General features: G+C 38.3%; 1 protein-coding gene across 5 annotated transcripts; it reads right to left on the bottom strand.

The window, feature by feature from the left end:
- Positions 1–9: 9 nt before the first annotated feature.
- Positions 10–27,561, bottom strand: SECISBP2 (SECIS binding protein 2). 5 transcript variants are annotated; one of them, XM_082075565.1, is made up of 18 exons: positions 27,439–27,561; positions 25,774–25,919; positions 23,682–23,874; positions 21,625–21,754; positions 20,589–20,812; positions 19,415–19,502; positions 16,945–17,069; positions 16,203–16,361; positions 12,818–12,919; positions 10,941–11,060; positions 9,633–9,765; positions 7,111–7,280; positions 5,386–5,524; positions 4,822–4,951; positions 2,868–3,088; positions 1,979–2,133; positions 1,330–1,531; positions 10–577 (listed from the first exon to the last, which is right to left on the bottom strand). In XM_082075565.1, the coding sequence occupies exons 1-18, from the start codon at positions 27,478–27,480 to the stop codon at positions 468–470; spliced, it is 2,589 nt and encodes an 862-aa protein (XP_081931691.1). In that variant the 5' UTR covers positions 27,481–27,561; the 3' UTR covers positions 10–467. The 5 variants fall into 5 exon arrangements, with proteins under 5 accessions (XP_081931691.1, XP_081931692.1, XP_081931693.1 ...); XM_082075566.1 differs by having other exon boundaries at positions 21,625–21,751; XM_082075567.1 differs by lacking the exons at positions 25,774–25,919; positions 27,439–27,561 and adding an exon at positions 24,415–24,443.

Below are 27,561 nucleotides of genomic sequence, written 5' to 3'. Positions count from 1 at the left end.
ATGCCAGCCTGCCCACCTAAGCAGGTTTATTTAGAAGAAAAACAAAAACAACAAAAAACCAAACCAACAATCAAAAACCAGCTTAAGTTCTTAAAACAAAAGTTAAGCAATCCCCATAAGGTCATGACTTTCTCACCCATGGAATCTCCTCCCAAATAAAATAATCTTTTGAGTATACTGCATCACCAAGAAATCAATGTTAGTTCAAGAAACCATTAAAATACACCAACCAAATTCAAGTGGTTTGAGACTAAGACAATTTGCTGTTGTCACCTGCTATAGTAATAATCCAAATACATACACCATAGAAGCATTAGCCAGTGCCTCATGTGCTCCACCGTGTATTTTACTTAAAGGGATTCAGAGTACTTCACTTAACTGACTTCATAAATTTCTTAAAATATTGCATTTTGCTACCCTCTTCCTAGGTGAAGAAAATTAGAAGCCCAGTAGAACTGGATGTGGATTTACTGATGCTCTTCCAGATTTGCTAACAGCATATCAGCAGCTGCGCTCTTTTCCAGTTCCAGTGCATAGGGATTATACTCTTCTTCAAGTTTTCTCTTCCAGATTTTAACTAGGGAATATTAGAATGAAACAAGAATAGGTTACTGTTCAATACTTGTAAAAAAGCTTACACATGGAAAGTCACATGTATTCTTTACTTCCCCATCTAAGTAATTGCTGAGATGGCACATGAGCATGTTAGCATGTACACCACAAGACATCAGATGACGCATGAAAGAAAACTTCAGGAGTAATGTGATCCATTGAGGTCCTTGTGTCCCACCCCCTACTCAAGCAAGGCTAAGTATGAAGGTGGATCCAACTTTTAAAAAATCCTCTGAAGTTTTCAAAACTTTCCAAGAAGATTCAAGTTGCCTAGTACCTGTGATAACTGTCATTGCCTGGTGACTGTATGAGCAGAGCTGAAGGAATATTTTTCTGGAAGTGGAAGGCCTTTACAAAAAATGAACGCTTTTGGAGAGGAAGATGCATCTCAAACAGGCTTTGATATAAAAACATAAGCCCACCAGAGAGTATTAACAAATAGAAATAATAAGGAGCTTTGTTAAACCTCCTTGGACAAAGGAATGAGTACCACCTGCCATCAGTGGATTTCAGAGAGGAATTTTCTTTAAGACTTCCTCAGCAAGAGCTGACCTCCAGTTTATCAAATCAGGGAAGTGTGTGGAAATCACAGAAAAGCAGAATTTCCCATGTTACTAACCACTGAAGCGTCAGGTGTGATTTGTTTCAGTGAAAATGGCAGTATTAAAGAGCACTTTGAATAAAAACTGATTCACAATCAAGTCAGTAAATACTCACTATAATTTGGTACATCCTCATCAGAGTCCTTGGAAGATGTTTTACCAGTTTCTGATAAGCCATTTTTTTCACATTCAGTGGTTAAGATGCCAGGTTGAGTTTCTCGTAGTCCTCCTTCAGCTTCTTCTTCTAAAGCTGCTATCATATCTTTGTAGGCCTTTCTGGCCTCTGTTGTCAATTGTACCATTCTATGAAAATGGTCCTATGGAAATATAAAATATTAGCAGAGCTTAAATCATACAGGACGTTTTAATATCTCCATGACAATCTGTAGTGAATACTCCTTATTCAGAACACATATGTTAATATATAAAAGTCAAACAGCTAAGTATGTATAAAAACATGAAAAAACACATTTATACACATTTATAAAAACACCAATTCTCTTGAAAAAAAAAAACAAAACCCTGCAAAGATATCTGGATAGAGAGGATGTCAGGAAGAGATGGCCAAATTACTTTTTTTGAACAGTGCTGTGGGGCTGTACTTCTAAAATAATTTTTTTGTAGAAGCCACTGACCTGAGATAAAGAGGGTAAGTGTGCAAAAGCAAAAGAAACAAATAAAACCTTAAAGTCAGAGTACTTTTCTCCCCTTACAGGTAAAAAATAAAGCTAAACAAAAACATGAACCTACATATCTCAGCTTACCTGAGCCCCATCATAGCTAAAAATTCCTACCACGCTCACAGGCACTGCTTTGTTCACACAGCGGCCCAGGGCCTTGCGATTAAGGGCAAAAACAAACGGGATATTCTGTTCACAGGCGCAGTCAATAATGTTGTGCAGAGTCTCATCCAACCCACCTGATGCAGACAACAGAATTAGCAAAGAACGACACTATTCAAGCTGATTATAACTAAAGGACAGTACTGTAACAAGAAGGCAAAAAATACCCAAGATTATGGGTGCATTTTGAAAGTACAGGAGTTCATACAAAAAAACACATGGACCTCAAGAAGAGATGCTAGATCTCCATTTTCAATGGAGAATTAGACTTTTTTTTTTCCTTAATTCATAATTAGCAGTATCCTTACACTGCTACTACTCAGTATTTTGTTACATGTGTAGTAGTCTAATCTAGTATCAAAAAAAAGACTCAGCTGCTAAAAAATTATTTAAAAGTTAACAGAAAGTAATGACAATAATTACAACATATTTTAAACAAATTATCACCAACAACTTAGTGCCAATCTGTGGCCAAAAAGAGACTGATCGAGCAGGACTTCTTGTGGTGGCACACATCAGTAACCTTTGTCTCATCTCAGCTGTGCCAGTGCAAACTTTTCTGCATCTGCACTGCAAATGAATAACTAGACAGATACCCATGTCAGACAACTTCCCCTACTCCAGGTAGTCTTGACTCAGCTCACACTTCAGCTGCACAGCGGTACACTATCTGAAGAAGGAAGGCATATTTATATAACTGGAGTTCAAAGGCTACTCAAATAAATTTCTCCAACAATAATAGTGCTGCCAGTACACCAAGTCTGCTTTTTTACATTTCTTTTATTAAACATTTTTTTTTAAACTTATTTACCCTTTGACTGAATCTTTTCACAGTTAGGAGAGATGATGACACACTTCAGTTTTTTCAGCTTCAGATGTTTCGAAACCTCTCTAAGACCCATAACAAGCCTCCGTTTTATCTTGGCCTTTACTGGGTCTCTCTGATACAAGCGATCTTGGAAACGAACCAGTTCTTTCAAGAGGTCTGTCACACAACTGTCAACTTCCTTACTAAGTACCTGGCTGCAATAACTGGAAGAAAGAATCAAGTAACAGTTAAAAACCATAAAATTACAGATATATAACGCATTAACATGTAAAATGTCAAATATAAACTATAAACAGTTTACCATCTATTTTATGTCTTTGTTACTGTTTCTACTCCAAACACTCTTGTGATATACAAGAAAACAAACATTTACTTAAGATTTTTTTCCTGTTGGCTGAGATCTTACAGAAAGTTTTGATATTTGTGGTATCTGGCTCCCCTGTCAAACTATACTAAAAATATACACACACGTACAAAAAAAATATTTATATATCTCTTATACCATAAATATATACATACATATGTTTTTCTATTGAAGACTTTTTCTGAGGGCATTTCTTTTGACCTATGTAAATCTAAGTACAGCAATGAAAATATAAAATTCTCATTTATTTCCATAAGCACAAGGCTACTTATAAGGAAGATGGAAATCTGGATCAAATTCCTTCTCTCCATGCTCATTCGTCTGTCATCCTGTTTTCACTTATAAGACTATGGCCTTGTGATGTTCATAAACAAAATATATAAACAGAAGTACTTCATCCTTCTAGTATTCCCTGGGAAAGAGCAGGGTTACGAATTATTTTTCCCCATCTTTTACACAAAGAATAGTTCAGTAAAGAAGAGTCTCAACAAGAAAAACTAAAGATATCTCGACTGCACAGTCGACAGGTGCCAAGTGGCATAAAGTTATGGGAAGAGATCGCAAGATACAATTATCTCAAAATTTTATTTAAGTTATAAGATTTTTTATTTACTATTTCCAGTTGATTTCACTAAGTCTCAGAGACAAGACTACTAAACTACCGAAAATCTAATCTAAAGACACAAAATATTCTAAGCTTACTGAATGCTCTACATCCTGTTATCAACAGGACTGAGTTGTCTTGCACATATTCAACCCAAACTGTGCTTTCAGTAGAACTGTTGCAAAGACACAAATTAAGTAACTTGTAGTGCAAGTTAAATTAGAACTAACAGATGGCATCAGAAAGATAAGGAATGGCTGTACCAATATTAACTTTTACTATAACACAGACTGCAAAAAGGCCAGTAGTGACTTTATGGGAGAAAAACTAAAAACACTGCTAACCTGATGTAACTGTTTTAAACTGTCATCTGTTTTAAACTGTCATGACTGGATCTCTGACCTCTTCACATACAGTAATAAATGTTTCTTCTTTTATAGGGAAACATGCATATAGATCTGTTTAAACAAAACTGAAAGCATTTGCACATAATAACCCATAAATCTTCCCTGTATTTTTCTGCCTAGCCACAACATGAAAATGTCATCTGCCTAGTCATATTCTTTACATTTTTGCCATTTGGTCTGGCAGCAGAAAACCAAAGTACACACTGAAAATGAATAAGGTATACTACCCTTTTTATTAATGATTAGGCTGGTACTACATTTACTTAAAATAACACACTTATAACAGCAGCTCCTTTTCCTTTCTTAGCCTCTAATCAATTTCTGATCTTTTTTTTTCCCCTTCAAGGAACATACATTTTGCAGTATTACAACAATGTACAGATTGTTTCTCTGAATATAATTTATTTGTGTGTCAGTCTACAGGAAAACTGAAAAGAATTTACAACCTGCACTCTAAACTCCACTTTAGTGTTGCACAGAATGTAATTGAAGTATCTTGTCTGAAAAATGCCATATCAGTGGTACTGTGGAAAAAGAGACATTACTACAATCAATACTTACTCTCTAAATTTCCTACTATGGATTTTTGGAAGATTGGAGGTGAGCTGCTTTGAAGTCATAGAACCTTCTGTAGGTTCCTTGATCCCCATGTTCTCCACAAAGCCCTCAGCAACTTGCATTACAGGAACAGCTACCATGTAAATAAAGATATTTCAATGAAAAGACAGACCAAAAAGCACCATAAAGAGGCTAATTTGTCAAGTATCTCTTGAAGAGTCACTACTTCAGTGTTAAAAAACCTGTGGTAGCAGACAGACAGGTCATACATTTTTTATCTGTTAGTTTTTATTGCTGTACCTCTTTTTAAACAGATTGCCAGAGAGATGTAGAGACTCTCACTATGACATATAATAAATTCAATGGGCATAAAAGTGTGCAACGGTAATCAGAATCCCAGTTACTCTACTATATTGACTATGAGCTTTGGCACACTTTAAACTCTAGATAGCCCAAGCTTACAGTTTTCATTTGGCAGTATTTGGTACACATTTTTGAAAGTACTAAGTGTGCTTGTTCTCAAATCTCTACCTATGTACTGTATTATAGCCCTCTCTTGAAAGATACCTGCTTGAGTATCCCGTAGAGGTGTTTCATCTTCAGTAATATTTTCTGCAGACTGGCAAATATTATCTTCATCTTTTGGTACTGCTGTCTGTTCTAACAGGCGTTGCTGTTTTCGTTGTTCTCTTTCTTTCAGAATAATCTAAAAAAAATATATATAGAAACCAAATCAATTCAATGTCACACAGGTAACAAAGCAGTTTCTCTTACGAAGTGTTTACCTGAAAACCATTCATAAAGAAGCTGGGCACTATTGTTCACAGTTTACAACATTGGTTTTGGTTGGTTTGTTGTTGTTGTTGTTTTGTTGTTTGTTTGTTTTTTAATTTGCACATGAAAAGAAAGAAAGCTATTCCCTACATCTATATAGGAAAGGACATTTCTCTTGGTTACCATTCTCTGGGTAGAGAAAATAATTACTAGGGATCAACTACAAGGGCAGAACTAAAGTTAGAGCGATGAATTGCTTCAATGCAGAAATGCAGGTGAAAAGTGTCCCTCTTTACCTTTATTGTTCAGTTTATCAATTTGTAGAAATTCAGCCAAACACTCAAGTACATATATACATATATGTCTGTGCAAAGTTACTCTTTTTTTTCTCTGTTAAAAATCTTGTGGCAGTCTAACAGGCCACTGTCTCTGAATTTGCTGGTTGAAGAAAAAAGAGAAGAAATCACCACGGATAGCTAAGCTGTATGGTACATGGAAGGAAGGAAAGCAGGATACATGCGTGATCCAAACATGCTACCACAGACAAAACCAACAATTAGTTTTCTGGAACTCATCTTCCTTTTCTGCTTTCATAGCTGCTAAGAAGCAGTTACTGTATATAAGACCAGCAGCTCAGCTCATCTACCCAAAATCTGTAATCAATTACAACACAGAATCTAATTGCAAAAGTAAATTTCTCCACTAACAGCTGTTGATCAACAAGAACAAAAATAAGCTCCCTACCATTCTCAGAACACAGACATTACACAGACAAAGCAATTTTTGTCTTCTAAAACCTACTCTGGAAAATAGACGGCATGAAGATAGAACAGCCAGAAGACACAGTAATTGGTATCATCCTCCACAGCTTGTTGCATGCTTTTTGTATTGTATAGTTCTCAAATTCAATTAAGCAGCATGGAACAACCACCAAACTACTAGCTCCGTAAGAATTGTTCTACACCAAAAAGTGACCTAGTGAAGGAGTGGTATCTCAAAATCCTCTGTATAGATGACATGACAGGAAGCAACATCAATGGACAAAGAGAGAAGATACAAGAGAAATTCCCGGGGATCAAACACTGGTTGCAGCAGAATTAGCTGAAGCTCTGGCCTGGAAGAGCACAGGAACATTAAATGCTACCTTTGTTTGATACATTCTCCCCAGTCCTGCAAATAAGCATATCTTGTGCAAACCAAGTTAAGTATTTGGCTGACCCCCTGTACCAATGACGTGTGGACACTTATGTAGTGGCACTTCTTCAGCTATCAAGTGATTTAAGTGAGAAAATACATTTGGGGGGGACAACTTTGTATTAAAATACGCTATTTAGCAAGACTCCCCTCTTCTCCTCTGCCACCCCCTCCACTTTCTTAAACCAAGGAAAGCTAAAATTGAATTTAGACAAGTGGATGCTGAGATGCAGATCTCCATACCAGAAGGTTTAACAGACTAATGGTGTAATATTGATGTTACATTAGCCTATATTGTACTATTTAAGGTAAAAATATAAGCACCTTTTTAAGAGGTGTTGGTCTCTTTGCTTTAGGGACTTCTCTCTGTTTCCCTTTCTTTACCAAAGGAGCGCTGGAATCCAAAGGGTTATGAGGCATCTTTCCTTGGTTTAACCGGTGACTTTTTGTGGCTGTAGCGGGTTCTTTAGAAAGCAATGGTATGGCACCACCAACTGAGATAAAAAAAAGAGTCTGCATCAGATAACTGTAACGAATACCTAAACTAGAATCCAATGCAAATTTAATGACTGGATTAGGACTGTGTATTAACACTAATATACACATATTACATTTGTGTTGTGTTGCTGTTAAGAATATTTATAGGTCATTAAACAATGTTATTTAGTAAAGATACTCCTCCCAAAAGACTGACAATGTCCTCTGCTTTTATTATACAACTAGAATCACAAGCTCTGTCGCTGAATCCTCAAAAGCAGGATTTGGCAAAACTTTGCTCTCCAAGCTACCTTCAACACCATGCCCTGCTGGCTTGGTAAACCTTCAGGAATCTCCCGTGTTTCATGGTAATGGCATTTCCTCCTCCACAGATTCTATACTGCGTTAAGATAAATACTGAGTTGCTGTATTACAGATTTTAGATTTAATTGCTGTAAATAATGTGGAGCGCTTACTCCTACCATTTGTTTTGCCTTAATGAAGTTGGATGAAGTTCATTTGCAGATGGGTAATGAGTAATTTAAAGCTACAGCTAAGTTTCTTTTGCTTAACCAGCACAGCTCTCAGGAGATGTCTACTTTACTTGCACTTTTCAGAGTGTTTAGAGCACTGAAGCTTTAAATGACTGGCCAAGTCACTGAACCCAGACCTTCCAAACCATGACACCACACCCCAAAAACTACTCTCCCTTTTCAACTCTCTATCAGTAGGAATGGCTGTGTCACGTGAGAGCACTTTTCTCAGACTTCAGTTATTGGCAATATAAACAAGGTTACATTAGCAAGTCAATGAGGGGGACGACATGAGCATCAGTGAAATGAGCTTGAAACTTTGTGCCTCAGGCAGCCCCTCTCCCCCAGGCACCCAAAGCTTCTGGCAGCTTGCCTTAAACCATCTTCATTTACTGCTTCCAACACCACATACAGTACTATAAGCATAAACAGTTTACATCATAAAACTGCTACACTGCAACTTTCCTTCTTTGGCTCTGTGTAACAAAGGCAAATTGAGAACACTGCCAAGAACATTGTGCAGTATGTTAGCATAGATGGCTACGAGAATTAAAGCTGGATTTGAAACAAGACATAAGTATACATCCTGCAGACCTATCATATTACCTTTACCGCTTTACTTCAAATTCACTGAGTTCTCATTTTCCTGAACTTGATGGCTGTAACAGTTTGTGTCATTTTGCACGACTGATGCACTTCCAAAACGTAATTTAAATTAAAATAATTACTGCTTTACTATGCTGTTCCATCTACACGTTATTTACCAAATGAAGTAGAAGTGGAACGAAATAACTTTGTCCACAGCCACACTCCTTGTCCTCTTGTTCACTGTGCATCGCTTGTCATTACAGAGGTCAGCACAATGCCACCTCACAAACTAAAGTTACATTTTGGTACACACCAATTTAATGGGTGCACCCATACCTTTGTGCTCCACCATTTACCAGCCAATCTAAGCACTGTATAATTTTATACAAACAAAACTAGTTATTAGCACTTCTGCAGCATTGAATTAGACTGATTTGAAAAAAAAAAAGAGATCAATTGCAGAAGAAGAACTTTAAAAGGCATCTTACAAGTTAATGAAGGTCTCAGTTAATGAAGGAAAATCTCACCAATGCTTGGTATTTTGAGCTTTTTATTTAAAAGCTCAGCTATCATATTAAACATTGTAAGATGAACTGTCGCGTGACTGGCCATCTTTCTGAAATATATATTTTTAAATATTCTTTACTGAAATAAGGAGAGAACTTTTATCATAATTGAATTCTAGTAAACATAATGTTTCCTTTTGTAAAATATACTGCACTAACACAGCCAATGAAAACGACATTAAGCTATTTGTTTCTGCTTCCTGGTTGTGCGTCCACAAGGTCTGAAAGATTCTCTCCATGACCAAAACCTAGCAAGTTGTTAGCAGCAATTATTTCACAATTATCAGGCACGTCAGGACTCATCCTTTGGCTTGGGCTGATCGACTCTCACATAATGCTTACATTTGCAAAGGAGCTTTTTCCTCCGAGGTTACAGCTCTAGGATTTCTAGCATCAGAGGAGATTAAGAAAGTCTTTGTTACTGTGTAGCCCCTTCCTCCAGGTTCACATCGCAACAATAACACACCTATTTTAAAAAAGCAAAAACTGCCACAAACATCAGTATTTTTGTCAAAGCTAAATTTCAATCACCTCTCATATTTACCTACATTGTTTCCTGTGAACTGTGCTCCTGCCTGCATATTCAGAGATCATTACAGACCAGAAGTCATGCTACTTTTAATGTCTGGATACCTGAAAACACTTCATGTTGAAAGAAAGGAAATTTTATTGTAACGAATACCTGAAAACACGACAGGCTTAGAAGACTGTTTTGACTTCTCCGTTTGCTGCTTCTGCTCCAAGACTGCCAGCATGCCACCCAAATCCAACTGCACGGGAATTTGACTCTTCTTACCACTGCTCCTGGATACTTCCTGAACAAGTTCAGTACCAATTAGTAATGCTCTCCATTTCAAAATGTAAAGACTGGGTTTTGTATGGTATGTAATACATTCAACATCTTCATCCATGATACTTTGATTTTTAACTTCATTCACCAAAAGTATTTTGATCTTTAGATACACGTCAACTTTAATGTGAAAAATAAAAAAAATCAGAAACAGTTTAAATAACTTTTGAATAGCTATTGGAATAAGGCATAAAAGTATTAAGTCTTTCATAAAGGAGGTGCTTTATGCCAGGTTCCCACTTTGGTAAGACTGCCACCTATCTTTGAAAAATAAAAAAGGCTTCCCAGAATTGCAGGTTTTGTTAAAAGTAGAGAAAAACTACTCTGTGAATTTGTCAGGGTATGTGATTACAATACACATATATCATTATCTTCAATGCCATATTAAAAAGTTATAATCTTTAAGCACTATTTCTTCATAAGCAGTAATCTTTCTGTCTGCTTTGAAGAGAAGGCAAAAGTATTGGCCCACACTTGGCATCACATTCAACGATTCAGAATATAAATTACGAATGAATAGTCTAGCAAAGACTACAAAAAACACCCACTACGACAGCAAAACATGCTAAGGAAATGACTCTCCGGTTTTGTACTTTTAGAAGTCCTGTCCTGGAGGATCAATTCATTATTGCTTCTGTTACAATAGGGTTAAGAAATGTGACCTGCTTCTGAGCCTGGGATCCCACCTTGCATCAGAGATATGCCAGAGCATACTTACTAACATGGAACTATTACTGACCTCACTGCTGCTCTATACTTCTTGCCCTAACCTAAGTGGATCTCCTTGTCTCCTTGCATTAGTTTGGCAGAACCACCTTTAAGATGTTCCCAGCTCCTTAAGTCAATCAGTTTAGACTGAATTATGCCATGATCAAGTAAGACAGGTAAAAGAAAAATTCTGACATCTGAAACCTGCAGACATTACTGAAAAGCTAGTATTTTTCCCTAAACACTGAATCACCAGGGGCTAGCAATTACTACCACTGAGTGCTTCTAATCAAGAGGATCTTGTCACATCTCAAATTATGAGTAAGTATGAATACAATCACAGATGAACCTGGACTCAGTCTTATATGCAATATGCTAATTTCCTTAGTTGTTTTGAACTGTAAACTTATTTTCAAACATTAATTCATTTACCTGCATTTTCTTTCTTTCTAGTACAGAAGATGAAGCTTGTTTCCCTGACAGTCCATCGACCCTGGGAGTTCCATCCAATATGGGAGACTGACTATCCCAAGGCTCTTCAGGGAGATTGATCTTTGAAATTTAGAGACAAAAAGTGAGAAGGAGGAAGAGAAAATATTTGAAGACAAATGGGGAAGGGTAAACTGAAGGTTAAATTAAATTCAAATACACACAGACAGTGGGACTGAGTGCACCCTCAGCAAGTTTGTGAATGACACCAACTCGCATAGTACAGTTGATCTGCTTCAGGGAAGGGATGCCATCCAAAGGCACCTGGACACGCTTCAGGAATGAGCCTGTGTAAACTTCATGAAGTTCAACAAGTCCAAGTGCAAGGTTCTGCACCTGGGCAGGGCAGCCGCCAGTATCAATACAGGCTGTGGGATGAAGGGATTGAGAGCAGTCCTGCAGAGAAGGACTTGGGGTACTGGGGGATAAAAGACTGGACATGAGCCAGCAATGTGCACCTGCAGCCCAGAAGGCGAACGGTACCCTGGTCTATGTAAAAAGAAGTGTGGCCAGCGGGTCGAGGGAGGTGATTCTGCCCCTCTACTCTGCTCTGGTGAGACCCCACCTGGAGTCCTGTGTCCAGCTCTGGAGCCCTCATCACAGGAAAGACATGGACCTGTTGGAGAGGGTCCAGAGGATGGTCACAAAAATGATCAGAGGGCTGGAACAGCTCTGCTGTGAGGACAGGCTGAGAGTTGGGGTTGTTCAGCCTGGAGAAGACTCTGTGTACATCTTATGGTGGTGTTCTAAAAGTGTAATAATTTATTGGCTGCCATAATATATCAGATTGCTGATTTTTTTAAAAAAGAAGAAAACAGCAAGGCAGCTTCATCTTCAAATATTTGTTATAGAGGAGCATGAATGGCCTAACGACCACATGTTTCTACAACTCACAAAAGCTTTGAGAGGTTATAACCCATTTAGGCCTACAAAGCTTAAGCTTTCTCTCATTTGAGGTGCAAGTCTGTATAGCACTTCCTTCATAATAAATCTGGTTTCAGCAGTTCCTAGGCCTTTTGCTGCTCCTTGTCAATGCAATTTACTGCCTCAAAAGAAGGGGTTTGGTGTTTTGTGTTTTGTTTTTTAAGTAACTAATATTCGTAGTGAAACAAAATTAAGGATAAAAATTTCCAGCAGTTAAACTAGTTTCAAAGAAACAGAAGCCTGGAATTTCACTTGTATTGTTTGTTATTTGTTTTTCCAGAGCAATCATATTTCCTGTCATTGAGATTTATGTTTGGGATTCATCCCTATATTTAATGAATTTCCAAATTAGTTCTTGGGATTAATTTCACTCATGTAAAAAACAAAATAGCTTGGATTTATAACTGATCTTAGACCCAAATTCTTACCCTTCCATGGCTTGTGAACGAAGTATTACACTGTTCAGATTCCTGTGAAATTTGGTTATATGAACAAACAGCAAAGGCAGAAATTGGAAGTCTTTGTATTATTTTGATGAAATGCAAAATTAAACCAGAGCACTATCTGTAGGAAAATAAACTACACAAAGAATATTCATCTCAGCTCACTTTGAGTATCCACAACAGAGATATCTATATTGGAAGTAGTAGCCCAGAGTTTAGGCAGTAGTTCAGAGACCAAAAAGGTTATGTCCTCTAGAACAATATGAATCTACTGAATACAATGAGTAGCTCTTTACTGTCCAGAGAGTACCTAAAAGGACTGCTATGGGCAGAGCCCCACATCATAAGAACCTACATTTAGTCAAAGGAATTTCACCTTTACTCTCACTTAAAACTTGCAGTCTTCTCCTGCTTATTTTCTTAATACTCACATAATGTCATAAGATTACTCACTTCAGACTGCTTTCTGGCAGCAGGAGCAAATGATGATTTCTGAGATCCTATTTTGTTTCTCCTATCAGAAGCAGTTGCCAGATCAGGAAACTCCTCAGCATCCTAAATAAAAAAATCAGAAGGCAATTTTATAAGAACTATCAAGTTCATATTCTCAAAACTGAGGTTTCCTACATTCAAACTATTTTCTTCCTGCTTATCAAACATTAATCACAATTTGTTTCACCGTACAAAAATTCAGAAGGCAAGTGCAGTGCCACCTACTATACTCAGCACTAAAATGGTTAAGTAATCTATGTGGCAGCTAATTGAGGGCTGAAAGAGCTTACAACAGAGAGACTTCCAAGAGCAGCTTGTTATTGCTGTCAGCTGATAAAAATAATTGGAGGTAAATGGCTCCTAAAGCAGTGTTTTTCAGATCGTTTAACAGCCTTGCAAACAACTTCCCTCTTCTTCCAGTACAGTCTCCAATCTTAAACAAGTGAGCAGTGAAGGACAAAAAAGGCAGGCAAAAGGGTAATGACTCTTGACTGCAGTATGGAAATACACAGATAAATCACAAAAGTGATTATGTAGGCTTAGACACAAGAGTAAATTTTATTAGCAGAGGATACATTATCCAGAGTCCAGATTAGTTAAGTACAGATTGTCTGGAGCTTGCTGCTCCTTACACCCACTACCTCAGTCATAATGACCCTGATCCACCAGCTTGGTTCTCCTTCCACGTTCTGAGAGGCCTTTTTAAGCAGTGATACAATACTATTGAACACACCAACCGTTCTTCTGCAGCCCAAAAGACTTCACATTTAAACAGCCCAAGCTAGGAACCTCTAGCATAAGGACAGACACACCTCACTCAACGAACTGTTTTTAGAGAAGCTCATCAATATGACAAAAGATGACAGCAAGAAAGGAAAAAATGTTTTACAAATACACTCTTCCAGCTTAGGGACTGCTTCGGACAGTGGCAGTACCTTCATATTTAAATAACCATCACTAGAATAAACTTTTATTTCAGTCTGTCCAATCATTTCTTGAATTCAAGTAAATTTCTGGCATTTGCAACATCCTGTAGCAAAATGAGTAATTAAAATCTAGCACTGAGTGCGACCATTATACCTCCTTGTATTTGTTCTTAACTCATCACCTATAAGAACCTGAGGACATCAAACAAAATTAGGAGGAAGATCAAATAATTTCCTCTTCATTTGTCACTTCTAATTCCCGCTTAGTCATCTGTTTTACAGACTGAGAAGTCCTAGTTTATTCAGTCTTGCCTCCCACAGAAATTGCTTCATACCTTTGATTATTTTTGGAGACTTTTGTTTAACTTTTTTATTTAGGTATGTACATTTTTAAGGAGTGGGGGAAACATAAGAAAACAAAATCCACGCCATATTAGATTGGACACTTCCTGGATTTATGTACTGTCACAACCCATTTTCTTTTCTGTTCTCCTAATAATTCCCAGCACTGTTTGCATGTTTGACCAGTACTACCAGCACTGACTCTTCCCCAAATGCATCCGCATCCATTTATACTTGCTAAGAGTGTCTATAAACTAGTGACTTTTATAAGACTAGTAAACAATCCAATATATTGCTCTGGTGAGCTGCTGCATGTAGCAGAGCCTTCTTAAATCTCCTGGATGTCCAGAAGTTCCATGCAGAAGACCCTTTCATGCTCTTCTGTTTCAAGAGCATCATACAAGTGTCTCACCTATTTTTCAAACTGATGAGCATGAGGAGGATCATAAATAAACATGTCCAAGTGACCTGCAGCTGAGGTGTAGAAAAATATATACATCATACTAACTGTTGTTTAGCCTGGTGTGTTGGACAAGTAGAAAATCTATGTTTTGGTAACACAGGCCTGTGATAGACTCAGAACCAACTTATCAAACATGCTCTGCTGTGGGAAAGATCAAAGCATGGTGGTAAACTAAGCCTGTGCAAATCCCTGAAATACAGGCAAAACCAGCAGGTTTGTTGATCCTCTAGCACAGACCAAGCTCCGCAGTGTCTGTGTCCCCCCCAGCTTGTGTGCCTCTGCCCGGGTGCTGCTTCAGGGATCCCCGGTTGGCCAGGTAACAAAAATAAATTTACTCTCTGCCTTCCATCCATGATTGTGTGGTTGTTCCTGTGTTCCACCTGTGCCAGCTCACACACAGGTATTCCCACCAAACCAGGAGGGGTCTGAAAGCTGTCCCTCACTGCCACAACAGATGTTGCCTCCACAGCACAGACTTCAGTGCAACACGTACATCCTGTTCCAGGAGTCTATGCCATTTTCTTCCAATTTTGTCCTCAACAGTCCCATTAGCTTCCTATTATTTATCATGACTACTGTCATTTTCCTTCTGTTCAGATGATAATTCATTCACAGGTCAGAGACGGTATAGTAGATATAGCAAAAATGGGGATGTTCTCATGAGGGAAAGAATCTGCAGGTCTTTGAATCTACCCATAATTCTCTAACAGAGGCCTATAATAGTAATTTCTTGTGCTGTTCCAGGACAATGAAACACACAACGAAAAGAATGTGTAAACACAGTTCTGCTCCGTGTTCCATGTTATAAGGTACAGAACAGAAGCCAGCCAGGAAGGCTTCTTTATGCTGTCACTACCCAGACTGAACATTATGTACACTAAATCAAACATACAAATCAACACATGTACATAGCGCTGTACAATACTGAGCTTTCAACGAAGAACTGTTAAACTATGGACCATACAACAATTCTCTAAAGTGCAGAGTCTAGTGCCTTCATTACACCAACGCACAAAAGTATCAAAATACTAATATGCATATTACAGCTATATGAATTTGAAAAAACCCTGGAATTTGCAATCAGGAATGTAAGCAGTGACAACCATGTTCCATTGAAATTGCTTCCAGATGGAAGAGAGGTAAAACTATAACACCAATACCACATTCTAAAAAAATGTGGCACACTATGATACCCCGTACACTCAACATCTGTTGTGCACTTGGCTTTCTGCAACAGTTACTATAGCATATTTTTAATTTAGGAAATGTGACTTTTATTTTTATCTGTTAACATCCAGACTCTCAGATGCATCATTCCAAATTTGCTACTAAGTCTCTTCTGCACTCCTCTGTGCCCACTGAATATGTGGTAAGTCAAAAGGTCCAACTGTTCCCTACTCGTAACTTAGAATCATACAATCATACATGGGTTAGAAGGGATCTTAAATATCCCTAAAGATCATCTTCTGACAAACACCTAAATTGAAATGGAGCTGAACCAACATTCTCTAAAAATGGGATTTTAATTAAAATTTTACAAAGCTGTGTTAACCTCTGGTCTTCCAATACACTCATAACACTTAAAAGACCAACAACAAAGACCTCTTCACTGTACCTCAATCCTTGGTGGTTCCTGTGTTGTAGTAGACTCATTCTGAGGTTTCTCTGTGTCAGTGGGTAATTTTGTTTTTTTCTTCTTTTTCTTCTTTCTTTTCTTCTTTTCCGACCCTTCTTCAGGCTCAGTTTCACTAGCATCATTTTTTGTTTCTGACCGCTGAAAAAAAAATCATGAGGCATGACCACTAGAAATTGATTTATTCCAATACCATGTGCCAAAATAAATGCAAGTAACCACACCTACACAACTAAAGGGTATTTTAATCAACCCAGGTTAGAACATTCAGTGGACAAGGAAAATTAAACACCTCTTAGAAATACAGAGGAACTGCAAAAACTTTTCATTTGAAGTACACTGTATGGTTATCAGAACATATTTGGACTACTGAGATTTCAACAGGAAATATCAGCCCAAAGAAGGCAAGAGTTCTGCGTTTCATGTCTCATTTCGAGGGTCACAAATTTGACAGAAGTCCAGCCTAAAAGTAACATATTCAAATCAGCTATTTTGGAATTTTGTGTTGCTGGAATAGCACTGTCTTTTTGACATCTCGTAATTCTTTTCCACTATAAGAAAAGAAAAATTTTAATAAGGACATGGTAACTCTATACTACCTCTTAAAAGCTTTGTTAGAAGTGGACACCGTACAGAGTCTAGGAAAAAAATGGCAATGCCTCACATCAAGAGATACAACAACACAATGACAGAAATTAGTTTAGAGAAGACAATTCTCAAGTACCTTTGCTTCACTATCCTGCTTCCCTTTGCCTCTGGAATGACTTTCAGATGCTGGTGATGACACAATTTTCTTTGGGGGCTGTGAAAGTACTGTGGCCCAAGACACATGTGGCTGAGCAGAGCCTTCTGCAGGTGTTTCAGAAAATGCCATTGGGAAAAAAAAAAGTGATTAAAAAATGTGTCAAAAATAGCTCTCATGTTCAAAATAAAAAGGATCAGTAATGAATTAATCAAGGACTAGCAAATACAGCAGGGATCCATATTCCTTTTGAGGAAGGACTGAGATAAGACACTCATTTCATATCTCCAGAAAGCTTTCTAGAATAGTAACTATTCCAGATATTGCCCAGCACCATATACAAACATTTAGCCCAACCAAATTATAATTGTACATCTACGTGTCATACTAACTGCCTACAAATAATTCCATGCTTACTTTCTAAGCTATTTTTATTTAAAATAATGAACTTCTGCTTTATTAATATACAAAAATCCTTTAATATTTATCTCAGTCATACAGCTTTCATGTACACATCAGTACTTTCTTTTTAAAAACTTCCCAGTTTTAAAGACGTACACACCAGCTGAAAGACTTCTTAATGTGCCCCAGTATATGAGAATTTCACCCACTACCACTCAGTGTTACCGATGTTTTAAAGGAACTCCCACATCTAGTTCTGTAAATATTCCTAATACAAATACAGAACAAAATCTCAATTCTTCTTTAAGAATGAGAAAAACTTTCACTGAACAATTAAAAAGAACAATGGGTTTACATGGCAACATTTTGGTAGCAGGAGGAGGCTGCAAGGGCGGCCTCTGTGAGAAAACAGCCATTACCAGCCCCAGTCAGCTCCAAAACAGACCCACCACCACACACGGTTCAGCCCATCAGCAACACTGGTGGTGCCTATGTGGTAACATATGTGAAAAAAAGGTGAAAACACTGTGCAGGAGTTGTGAGAGGGAATAAGAAAAAATGTGAGAGAAAATCCTGCAGCCAAAGTCAGTGAGGAAGGAGGTGGACAAGGGGCTTTGGGCACTGGAGCAGAAATTTCCCAGCAGCCCCTGGAGAAGATCATGGTGGAGCAGGTTGTTCCACTGCAGAGGAAGGAGCAGCAGAGAGGAACTGTTATGAACTGACCGCAACCCCCACCTGCTCGTGCAGGGCAGGGAGGAGGTACAAGAGTTGGGAACAAAGGAGTGAAAATGAGTCTGGTAAGCAGAGAGGGTGGTGGGAAAGTGGCTTTAGTTTTGTCTTTGTTTCTCACCATCCTACCCTATTTTTAATTGGCGACAAATTAATCTTCTCTAAGTCCAGTCTGCTCTCTCAATGATGGGTGACTGGTGAGCAATCTCCTTGTCCTTATCTTGACCCAAAAGCTTTTTAAATCTTATTTTGTCCTCCTATCGTGCTGAGGCGGGAGAATAAGAGGGAAAGTAAGAGAGCAGCTGGATGGGAGTCTGGCTGCCAGCCAAGGTCGGCTCACCACAAACTGTTACTCTATTCTAGGGGAGAGGAGCTGTAGAAAGTATTTGGGGAAAAACATTACCAGGTGACTTTACAGTTTCTAGAACAACTTTATCTTTAGAGAGACCTCCAAGGCACTTCAGCTGACTAACCTGTCCTTTCTGAATGCTTACTGGAGACAGTGAGAAGATAAGGACTGAACTGTTCAGTCTGGTGTGTGTCTGTATATATACAGAAATCCAGTGAGAGGCACTTAGACAATCCAATGCATATAATGCACATAATGCCTCCAAGATAGAGTACTGCTGAACAGAACATTTTTTCACACAATTTTGGATTTAAGTTTTAAAATTAAATTTAAATACTTATGTAATTGAAACTAGCCACTTGACAGTTTGTGGCAATTAAAAAAAAAAAAAAAAAAAAAAAAGCTGTTCATCCCCACAGCCAGACAACAGGTACACAAAACAAAACGTGAATATTTCAGCACCAAAATTCTCCATAGCTATCCTTCTTTGTCTAACAGACTTGACAGAAATAACATGCCACAGAATTTTTAGGTACATACTAGACTCTAGACTACCAGCTATTTAAAACAAACCTGATTATCAAGACCTCTCATTTGTTCTTGAAAAAAATTTTAAAAATCTGATTCAACAGACTTCCAATAATCGATATACATTACTTTCCTCTTAAAAACATGAGAGGCAACTACAGTAATATTCTCCCTTCAGCAGTGATGAAACAACAGAGAATGAAGAGAATCCTGGTTTTGATCTGCTGATGAAATCCATAAGCAAGAATAACCTTTAAGTGGCCATCTCATGTGAAAGAAGCTGATACAACTTCGTTTGCTTTTTTTTTCTTCTGTAATGAGTGTGTTGTTTAATTCCTTTTTTACTCTACACATTAACACCTCATCACAAGACTTCAGTTTTCCAAATTGAAGAGATGCAGGCAGTTGAAATACAGGGAAATAACTTGTGTCTGGAGCACTTACCTCTACCATCACATGAAGAGGGAATTAAGCTGGCTAATGTTTCATCTAAAGTTTTTGATGAAGCTTCACGTTCCACAGAAGTATCTTTCTGTCAAATAGACAGTGAGGTATCATAAGAGTAAAAATAAAGTAATGGACCTAAACAGAGTTAATACAAAACCCCCATAAATTAAAAAATCCTCAACCCATGCACAGATAAAAGTGTAGGGAATTCTGTAGCCCGACTTTCTTTGTTGCATTTCTTAATGGAACCATTATTTTGATCCTATAGCATTACAAAATATAAGCAGATCCCTCTCCAGTGCCACAAAAACAAGACAGTGCCTTCTTACATTTTACAAACTCATCCAAGCAATGATTCTAAGAATGAACAAGAAAAAGGTACAATGTTCCAAGTACACTAAAAACAGAGTCCATCATCAAACTCCAACTAGCAATGTAAAGAGAAACCCAGGTGAGAGCAGAAAGGACTTTTTTCCATCACAAGCAGTCTTCCACTGAGAGGCACTGGAAATACTATGCTGTTTGGATCCTTCGAAATTATTCTTCTTTTTTCACTGTTGAAAACTCTGATTCAATATATGTGACATACTGATGAATGCATCAGTATTGTATTTATTAACAAAGAGGGAACCAAGGAAATAATGAAGGATAAAGTTAAATGCTTAAGTCTTAATATTTTACCTCCTAGAATGCAGTTTCTTATTTTTATCCTGTAACAGAAAGCAACTAAGTACAACATTCCAGACTGTTTTGTTTTGTTTTCTAATCTGTTGAAACTATTGGATAAATGGTGCTTGCCTATTCTTTCCAGGCAAGAAAGAAAACAAGAAGCTGTTAAGAAACCTCAAGAACGTATGTGCTCTGTACAGGCAAGTTACAAGTCCAGACCATAGCAGCATCAATCTAAATTCTAAGAGTACTTGGCTTTACCCTATGTACTGGCAGCACAGACAAGGAAAGAAGAGAAACGGAAAAGAGGACACAGCAAGTGCTGACACTACTATCTACGAAAAGAACCGTAAAACCTCTAGCTATTAAACTCCTTGCTTGCAAGGTACTTAAATAGGTCTTAAACTACCACACTAAATGCAAAATACTTGCATTCAGAAATGCTTGAACTGTAGACAAGTTTTATTTTTATGAGTTCTGCAACATGGAAGTATCAACTAACCTCTGTGTTCAACAACAGAGACATCTGTGGTTCACTAAGGCACATAATGTTACTTTCTGCTGAATATACTGGTCCATTTTTGTGCTGTACATTCAATATCTCACTGCTTCCCAAACTCCGTGACTTGTGGAAATCCAGAACGGTAGCTTCAAATGTGGGTACAGCAAGAGACTCTCGTTTTGGAGTTTGAGTTGGCTTCTTGTTTGTAGTTTTACTGAACCTGTCTGAATAAAGCGTGTAAAGTCTAAATAATTGAACTCACTTGTGATAACTTCTAGTTATGTTTTATAGTACACTAGTTGGCATAACTACAGTTATCATCACAAGAACTATTGATACACATAACTTACATTAAAAAACAACCTAGCAATTATAACCAACATGTATACACAACAGCGACTCAACAAGCAACTCTAAATTCAGATGCTTGCTTAGTGTGGGACAGGATTTGGCTGGCATCAGCAAAACTCCCCACACTTATCAACTGATAAAAGGAAACGTGCTGGAGCTTGTTGGTCACAGACCCTGGTGAGGAAAAACAGAAACAGTGCTTAAAGACAGGATGTGCTAAACCCTTTGTGTAGATAAGAATTACGAGTTACTAAGGTTGTCAAGAAGGAATTCCTGCTGCTGCTACACTAAGGAGAGTGCATTAATCAAGACAGCAACTAAACAAACATTAGCCAACCAGTAGGTATGTAGCAAGAATAACAAACCAATCGGCGTGTGACACACTGTTTGGGATAGGTATAAAATATGTTAGAAATTACAATAAAGTTGACATTTTGCTTGCATCAAGCTGTGTCCTGTCTCTCCATCGCGGCAGCTTAGGAAATTTTTTGTATCAGTTTACATGAATTTGTTCAATAAGGAAAAATATGTCAGTCACCATCCCTTATCAAAAAGTCACATAGGAAAGAAATCCTGCTACTTAATTATTCTGGATTTCAAAACATTGTCACAAACTGGAGGCTACAGCAGAGCCAGCCATTTTAAGTCTATTTAATGTATTTCTAACCAAGCAACACATTTGTACCTGGCTTCATGGAATTTCTGCTGCATGCGGAGGTCTGGAATGAAGTCCTGTTCACAATTCCGACAGAAGAGTCATCTCCATCATGTCTTCTCTTGTCCAATTTTTTCTCACTCTCTTTTGATCTCCTCTGCTGCAAGTATTTGTGATATATTTAGTTGATTTTTACCTTGAGTTACAGTTAACTATCTCTGCATCTGGAGCCTGGCCATCAAGTTAATACAACACAAATATTTAGTATACCATAACCAGAAATAACCAATAAAAACACGAACAGCCAGTTAGAGATTTGTTATTTATCTACCTTGTCAACTGTGTCATTTTCAGCACACATTTTAGCCCAGGCTAGAGGGATTATTCCATACGTTTCTAGACAATTCTACTTATAGGTTCTCATTAATTAGAGCACTTCCAATAGTTTAAAATTGTTTGGTCTTAAATCGTCCAGCCTGATTTTTCTGAGTTTCTTCTCGAGCGGGGCTAAAATCTTAAAAGGATCCCAGTCTTTTGACTAAACTATGTATTATGGGCAAAACTAGGCAAGACTGGTGTCACAACATCCGCAACACTTGGAGCAGGCAGAAAGCAGGTTGAAAAGCTATACCTGTATGATCCCAGTAAATACATTCACCTATACTGTGGAGTCCTGAAAGCCTTGTGATTCCCACAAGAAACAGTTCAGCAGAGCTGGGCTCAGGAGTCAGTACAGCAGGCACGGAACAAGCACTAGGCTTGCATTGATGCAAAGTACAATGTACCAACCTAGATGAATTGCTAACTCTGATTATAGGACGCTGGACTAAATTCAAAGTACATCTGGCAGCAACATTCTTTTCTTGGGTGGAAGTACAACCTCGAAAGATAACTTGTTAAAGCTTTAGGAGATGTGATTAAATGAATGTAAACCTGCAAAGATCAGTCATTTCAAGCTCACAAAAAATAAATGACAGGGAACAATGACAAAAAGACTATCAAAGAGCACAAAACTCAGCCCAACAGAGATCACAGAACTCCTCCCAGAAGCTAAAGTAAGTTCCTTTATATTATATCACCTGTGCTAACACTGAGCTAATCTTCTCCTTAGGCAGCTTCAGCGTTTAATTTTTCTCTCAGCAAGAAAACTACTAATTGTACGTCTCTAGCCTTTGCATCTTATGGCTAGCAATACATGCTTAGGACCTAGTCTTACAAATTCCTCTACACACGCTTGCCAACAGCAAAGTTACCAGGTCTCTGCCTAGGGAGTAAGGTCCACCAGAAGGATGTCACTGGCGAACAGATTACTTGAACCTATTGGAAACAGTAACACCCTTACAAATCCAAGAGACACAATGTTTAGCCATAGAGGGGAAACGGATTAACACTATATTTGATTTGTTTTTTTTTCCTCAGTTTTTAGATTTGGAACAGTTTGCCTACTTTTTGTTTGAAAATATTATCCAAGCTTCAGGAAATTTGTCCCCAAACAGACATACAGAAAAAATGACAGATGTTTACCAAACATCTGGTTTACTTTCAGTTGAATGAGAACATTTCTAACACGAACCTTTCTTCTCTCTGCACACCAACACAAGTTCCTACTCTCTTGTGAACTGTTTTCTACCTGTAGCAGGTCTTGGAAATCCATAAACAACAGATGTGATCTCATCACTCATCAAACACACAGCTGATTTCAACCACCAGGTCTCTCTCAACTCAGGTTCATGAAGCTGCAGCTGGGCTCAAAAAAAAGCCCTTCCCTCCCCCCTCCCAGCCCAGTGAACAAAGGAAAGCATAGTTCACAAATGAATTGTCTTTATGCTGCTGACAAAAAAAAAAATTAAATTCCCTTCATGTTCCAAAAAGACTGCTTGAAAAATGGTATTAATTTGAATGGTAGAATACCATGAACTTTTTTGAAATCTGAAGCTGGATACATTACTACCATCCTCTTTAAATGTCACTCATGATCACTACAAGAACAGAGAGTGATTATTCACTTTAAAAAAATGAACAAAACATTTTTGAAACACTGATTTAAAATAATAATTTTATTTTTTAAAAAACATGTATTTGCTCACCTTAGAAAGATTCTTACTTTCTTCTCTGATTGAATATGTTTGCTCAGCAGATTCACTGACTATTCCTGAACCATTACAGTGTGTTGAATTGTTAGAATGATATTGTGAGCCAGCTACTGGATATACATTTGAAACAACATCAGGTGAGTAAGAGCAGTTGGAGTATTCACAGAAGGCAGGATCTCCCAGAACACTATGTGATGGACATTGAGAAAGAGATGAGAAGTCATCCCAGGGCAAATCTTCAGCATATACTTGTTGCCTAGATAAATGTATCACTCCTTGGCTGAAGAATTTGTTTAACAAGAAAGCTGTATTTCAAAAGAAAACTATTCCATGTTACTTCAATTAAGTATTTACTCACTGCTACAGAGTATATTAAAAATACTTGATTTTGTTTTGGGAAACCATGCAGTTTATCAAATATTTTAAAACACAGATGTTATCTGTTTCCACGTTTCGAAGCTAGTCTGCTTTGCAGTTATAGACCTCATTTCTGTTTAAGGTTACTAAGATCCTTTGTACTTATTTTCAGTGGGTTTTTTCTTGTGAAACAAACCGAAAGCACAGTATAGCTAAATGACATGCATTACATACTCAACTGCAAAAATACAAGCATTTAAGAGTAAAACCTGTCTTAAAATGCCATAATAACAAAGTAGGAGTACAGTATTTTACGGGATATAAGATGTATGAAATACAATACAGAATTATAAGATAATAATTTACTGACCTGCATTTAACCATCACAGTTTATAAAACCACAACATCTGGGGCATGCCTTTTTCCTTCAAATGTATACTCAAAATTCCCTTCCAACTTCCTCCTACACTTTGTACAGAAAATATATGCCAATATCCAAATTTGAATAAGGAGAAATGAAATTTCTCAGCTCAAGAAAATTGTATTAAGTCTTCAAAGCTGGTCACCATAAAATGGCCAAACCCTGAGTCTTGGGTAGATCATGAAAAACTGCAAAGCTTTCCCAACAGAACATGAGAATTCCGATAACAGATTTCTTATTGCCTCTTGCAATTCTGCTAGACTGTAGTAAAACCCACTCTTACAAATGTAGTTTACATGCGGAGAAGAAAAGTAACAAATGAGAGTAAAAAAATAACTATGGCTCAGTGCAAAAAAGGCAAAACATTCACCCGAATATTGCTGCTATATGCTGGGTTATTTTGGTCATTGTTTGTGTGTGTGGTTTGTTTGTTTGTTTGTTGTTTTTGGTTTTTAATACTGTTTTTTTTCTAACACATAGATCAGGCCACACTCACTTTGATGTTAAATTTCTATTTTCAAATCAAAATGGGTTGAAAATACAGAGACTTCCTGCAGGATAAAATGAAGGCCTACAATGAATTGCTAAGGTTCTGGCTGAACTTGTTAGGATGCATCAATAACTTTATAGTAATCACAAAATTAATCCAATGCTTAGAGTTCTGAGGAGCAACTAGAGAACTATATAACATGAAAAAATTCTTATAAGCCTTGATTATTTCCTATCCTACTATGTAGGCTTTTTTCTACCTTGGTCTGGGGTTAACAATACTTTTGTAAGTCTACCACAAATGCCTGTTTTTTTCAGGCCTTATTAGCAAGAAAACTTTTGGAAACCTGTAGCATTCTTACTAAAACTGCCTTTCTGGGGACGCACAAGTTGTGGAGAGAAGATCCATGAGTAGCCTCATGCATTATTTAATTGTTTTACAGTATGAGAAACCGTCTTGGAGGATCTTCCTTTGATAGGGCTATATTTACCCCAGCCTTGTCATAACAGAACGATTCCTTCACCCAAACACTGGATTCAGGTCCTTCCGAGGCATGAATGAGACAGATCCATTACTACAGATGAACAAATTCTCCTTAATGCTCTGTAATGATACAGGTCCTTGGGAGCAAGAGACAAGGTACTACGGATATGCCCAAAGGACATAAATACAAAAACCTAAATCATGAAGAGAATGCCACAAGTGTTTCTACAGTTAGAATATTAATGTATCAGAGATTTGACTTTGTAAGAGTATTCAATGTCTGAAACTGGAAGCTTAAAATCCCCCAAGAAATAAGATTCAGAAAATATACATACTTATCCAAAGATGGTTCCTGAACAAATGGGTAGCATGTAGTTAAGTACCTAGGAAAGACATATGCTTCTGAGGGTTCTGACCATGCCACAGCTACCGCCACATGTTTTGGAACAAATGGTTTGACCTCTGCTGACAACTTGATGCCCTGAGAAACAAAACGGTTTTTGGCTACATGCATTTGGTGATTAACGTTATCAGTGAAAAATACTTATCCTTGTCCGTTTAACTGTCACAGAAAAGTCTTACTTTGTTTTCTTCTAACAAAACACACAAAACAAGAATGCTCACTAAAAGGAAAAGCAGAAAAAAGGAGAAACAAAACCAAGGAATTTCAAGAGAAATGTGACTGCTCTGGAAAGTTATTTCCTTTAACACCCACAACACTCACAAAGGCCAGTTATGTAACGGACAGAGGCTTGCTTAAAACAAGATGCAGTAAACAAATTCTTACTTCAGATTTGAACAATATAAGTTAAGCTCATATGTTATGGGCACTACTGCAAAATCAAACTCCGAAAGTATGTAACATTAATGGCTTTGTGTACATCTGTATTTTAAGGTACGCTGTCTGAAATGAATACTTAATTATATACCCTTCTCATTTCTGACACAACACAAATCTATTCAGATGATTTTTCCATTTGTTCTGAATTACCATCAACTTAAACTGGATGTGTATATTTGGAAGGACATTGATACTTTTACAGTATTAAACCACTCTACTCATTCTAATACATGCCACAGTCATTCCTATAGTTAATTGTGTATTTTGGGGTAACTGACACATTATATGAAAACCAGGGGTTTTTTGATTGTCAAAGGCATTTTCAAGAACTAAGTAACACACAAGACTTTTAGAAATATTTGAATGGTAACTTCAATGCTTGAGCATACGAACTGGACTCCCTGCATCCTATAGTGGCTTGGCAGTGACAGAACATCCATTGTAAGTGTGACGAAACATGAAATCTGCACAGCTAACTACACCAGTATCTGTGAAAAACATAAGTTCCTGAGGTAATTAAAGCAAAGCATTATTGAACAAATATGGAGAATACCTTATTCACTAAAAAAGCAGCATATTACACAGGATGTAACTGTGATTGCAGACTAATCACAAACTTTAAGGACTCCGGAGGCTGACCAAGCAATAAGCCCATATGTGCAATGCAATGCCGGTGTTACCGGCTACAATGTGTGCACCCATCTCAAAGCGACTGGGATGCCTGCCTGTCCCTCCAGCAGAACCTCTGCTCCTCTGAACACGAAGCGGTCTTCATACTGAAGCTTCCTGGCAGCAATGTCTGTGGCTCCCCCTCCCAAGTGGCGGGAAATGAGTCGCTGCGCACCGACCCGACTTCCCACCACCCTCGGTTCGGCCCTTCCGGGAGGACTCCGCTCCCCTGCCCTGAACCAACGGCTGGTTCAAGGCGCGACGCGGGTCACCCGGCACAGCGGGACCGCACGCCCCCGCCCCAGCGCGGACAGACCCAGTGCCGCCAGCCCGGCCGCCGGTTGAACCTCAGGCCGCTCGCCGCAGCCTCCGGGCGCTGCGGGCCGAGGCAGGCCGCGCCGGGGAAGCGGCTCCGCACCCGCGTTACGCAACATGCCGGGAAGAGCTGGGGAGGGAGCGGGGGACTGCGAGAAGCTGGCGCCACCCTTACCTCGCCGCCTCGGCCCGAGCCCGGCCATCTCTCCGTGGACATGGCGAGGGGGCGGCGGCCCCCGCCCCCGGCGCGGCCCCCGTCCCTGCCGCCCGGGCTCGGCGCAGCGGCGCGCCGCGATGA

The sequence above is a fragment of the Streptopelia decaocto genome, assembly GCF_964273445.1.
Source record: "Streptopelia decaocto genome assembly, chromosome: Z".
Taxonomy (NCBI): domain Eukaryota; kingdom Metazoa; phylum Chordata; class Aves; order Columbiformes; family Columbidae; genus Streptopelia; species Streptopelia decaocto.
This window is presented reverse-complemented; position numbering and strand designations above follow the sequence as displayed.